This window comes from Emiliania huxleyi, assembly GCF_000372725.1.
Source record: "Emiliania huxleyi CCMP1516 unplaced genomic scaffold EMIHUscaffold_7337, whole genome shotgun sequence".
Lineage (NCBI taxonomy): Eukaryota > Haptophyta > Isochrysidales > Noelaerhabdaceae > Emiliania > Emiliania huxleyi.
The window spans coordinates 1-1357 of record NW_005196499.1 but is presented as its reverse complement, the minus strand read 5'-3'; the positions used below and the strand labels follow the sequence as shown (position 1 = coordinate 1357).

Below are 1357 nucleotides of genomic sequence, written 5' to 3'. Positions count from 1 at the left end.
GGCGGCCGCGGGCCGAGTCTGGCAGCGGCAGGGAGGAGAAGAAGGGGCGGTAGAGGCGCTGGAGAGGGTGAGCCACTTTGGACTTTTCGGATTCGGTCCTCTAATGCCTAATGCGCAAATTGTTCCAGAATGCAGTATATTAGCCAGTAAAATGAAAAAAAGACACGAGCGTTTGAGGCTCTGCGTGGGCCTGTTCCTTTTAGCTTTTTACCCATCTCACAGTAGAGAGGTGTCTGTTTTTATTTATTTATTTGCGTCGCGAGTTACACGAGTACGGCAGTTAGCGGTGTGCCACCTAGCACCTTCCCCTTCTTCTGCCACGCCTACAGACACGTAGTAAGACAGTAGAGTGTGCTCTGAGGACACGCCATGGGAGCCGATGTGAGCCACACTCACCCGAATCCCCGAATCCAGAGAGACGGAGAGGAGCGAGACCAACCACAAAAAACTCTCTCCCCGGCTCTCCGCGGGGTATACCCCCCCCCCCCTCTCGTCTCCCGCGGCTCCCGCTCGGAGCTGCACCCCGCCGGCTGCTGGCGTTGGCCGGGGGATCCGGCGATCCGGCTTCTGCGATCTCGGAAACGGGTAAAATGACGAAACGGAAAGGGTTTGTTATCGTTTTTTGAACCCTGCACAAAGATCGCAAGGGCGGGGACCTGTTCCTTTTTACCCATCTCACAGTAGAGAGGTGTCCGTTTTATTATATTTACTTGTTTTTACTTTTTTCGCGGCGCGGTGTGCGCAGTGTGCGGGCGGCGCGGGCGGCGGACGCCGGACCGAAACCGGAGCTCTGCGCCGCTAGCCCTGCGCGGCGCGCGTCCTCGACATGGCGGTCCTCGAGTTACACTCTATACGCGCGACATTATATAGCCAAAGAAACGGTCATCCCTCGTCGCACGGGGCACACATTAGGTGCGCGGCGTCCGACGGGGCGCCGTAGTCGGTGCAAAAAACGACGACGTCCTTTCCCGCAAAGCCAAGGCGCGCGGAGCGGACGGCGGGGTGCTTCTCGAGCAAGTAGGCGACAAGCGACGGGTGTGACGTCACCGGCCGGCCGCTGCGGAGCCGCCGGCCGGGGAACAGGCGGGAGAAGACACAGCAGGGCACGACGGCGAACGGCGTACGGGCGGCGAGCGCCGCGTCGACGATGGCCTCCGTCACCTCGTCCGTGTGCAAGCCGACGACGAGCGCCGCGCCGCGCACGAGGGCCATCCCTGCCTCGCCGCCCGCCTCTCCAAACAGCTCTCGCCGCACGCCAAAGGGCTCGCAGCCCGACTTGCGCAGCAGCTTGCGCTGCCACTTTGCGAGCGCCGACGGACGCGGGTCGATGAGCGTCGCCCGCTGCCCGGCCAGCGTC

General features: G+C 62.1%; 1 protein-coding gene across 1 annotated transcript; it reads right to left on the bottom strand.

Moving 5' to 3' along the window:
• Positions 1-882: 882 nt before the first annotated feature.
• EMIHUDRAFT_124967 (hypothetical protein) lies at positions 883-1299 on the bottom strand (the record flags this gene model as incomplete). Its single annotated transcript, XM_005760856.1, has 1 exon — positions 883-1299. A coding segment is annotated over one exon (417 nt), but the record flags the coding sequence as incomplete, so codon positions are not given.
• Between the last annotated feature and the right edge of the window lie 58 nt (positions 1300-1357).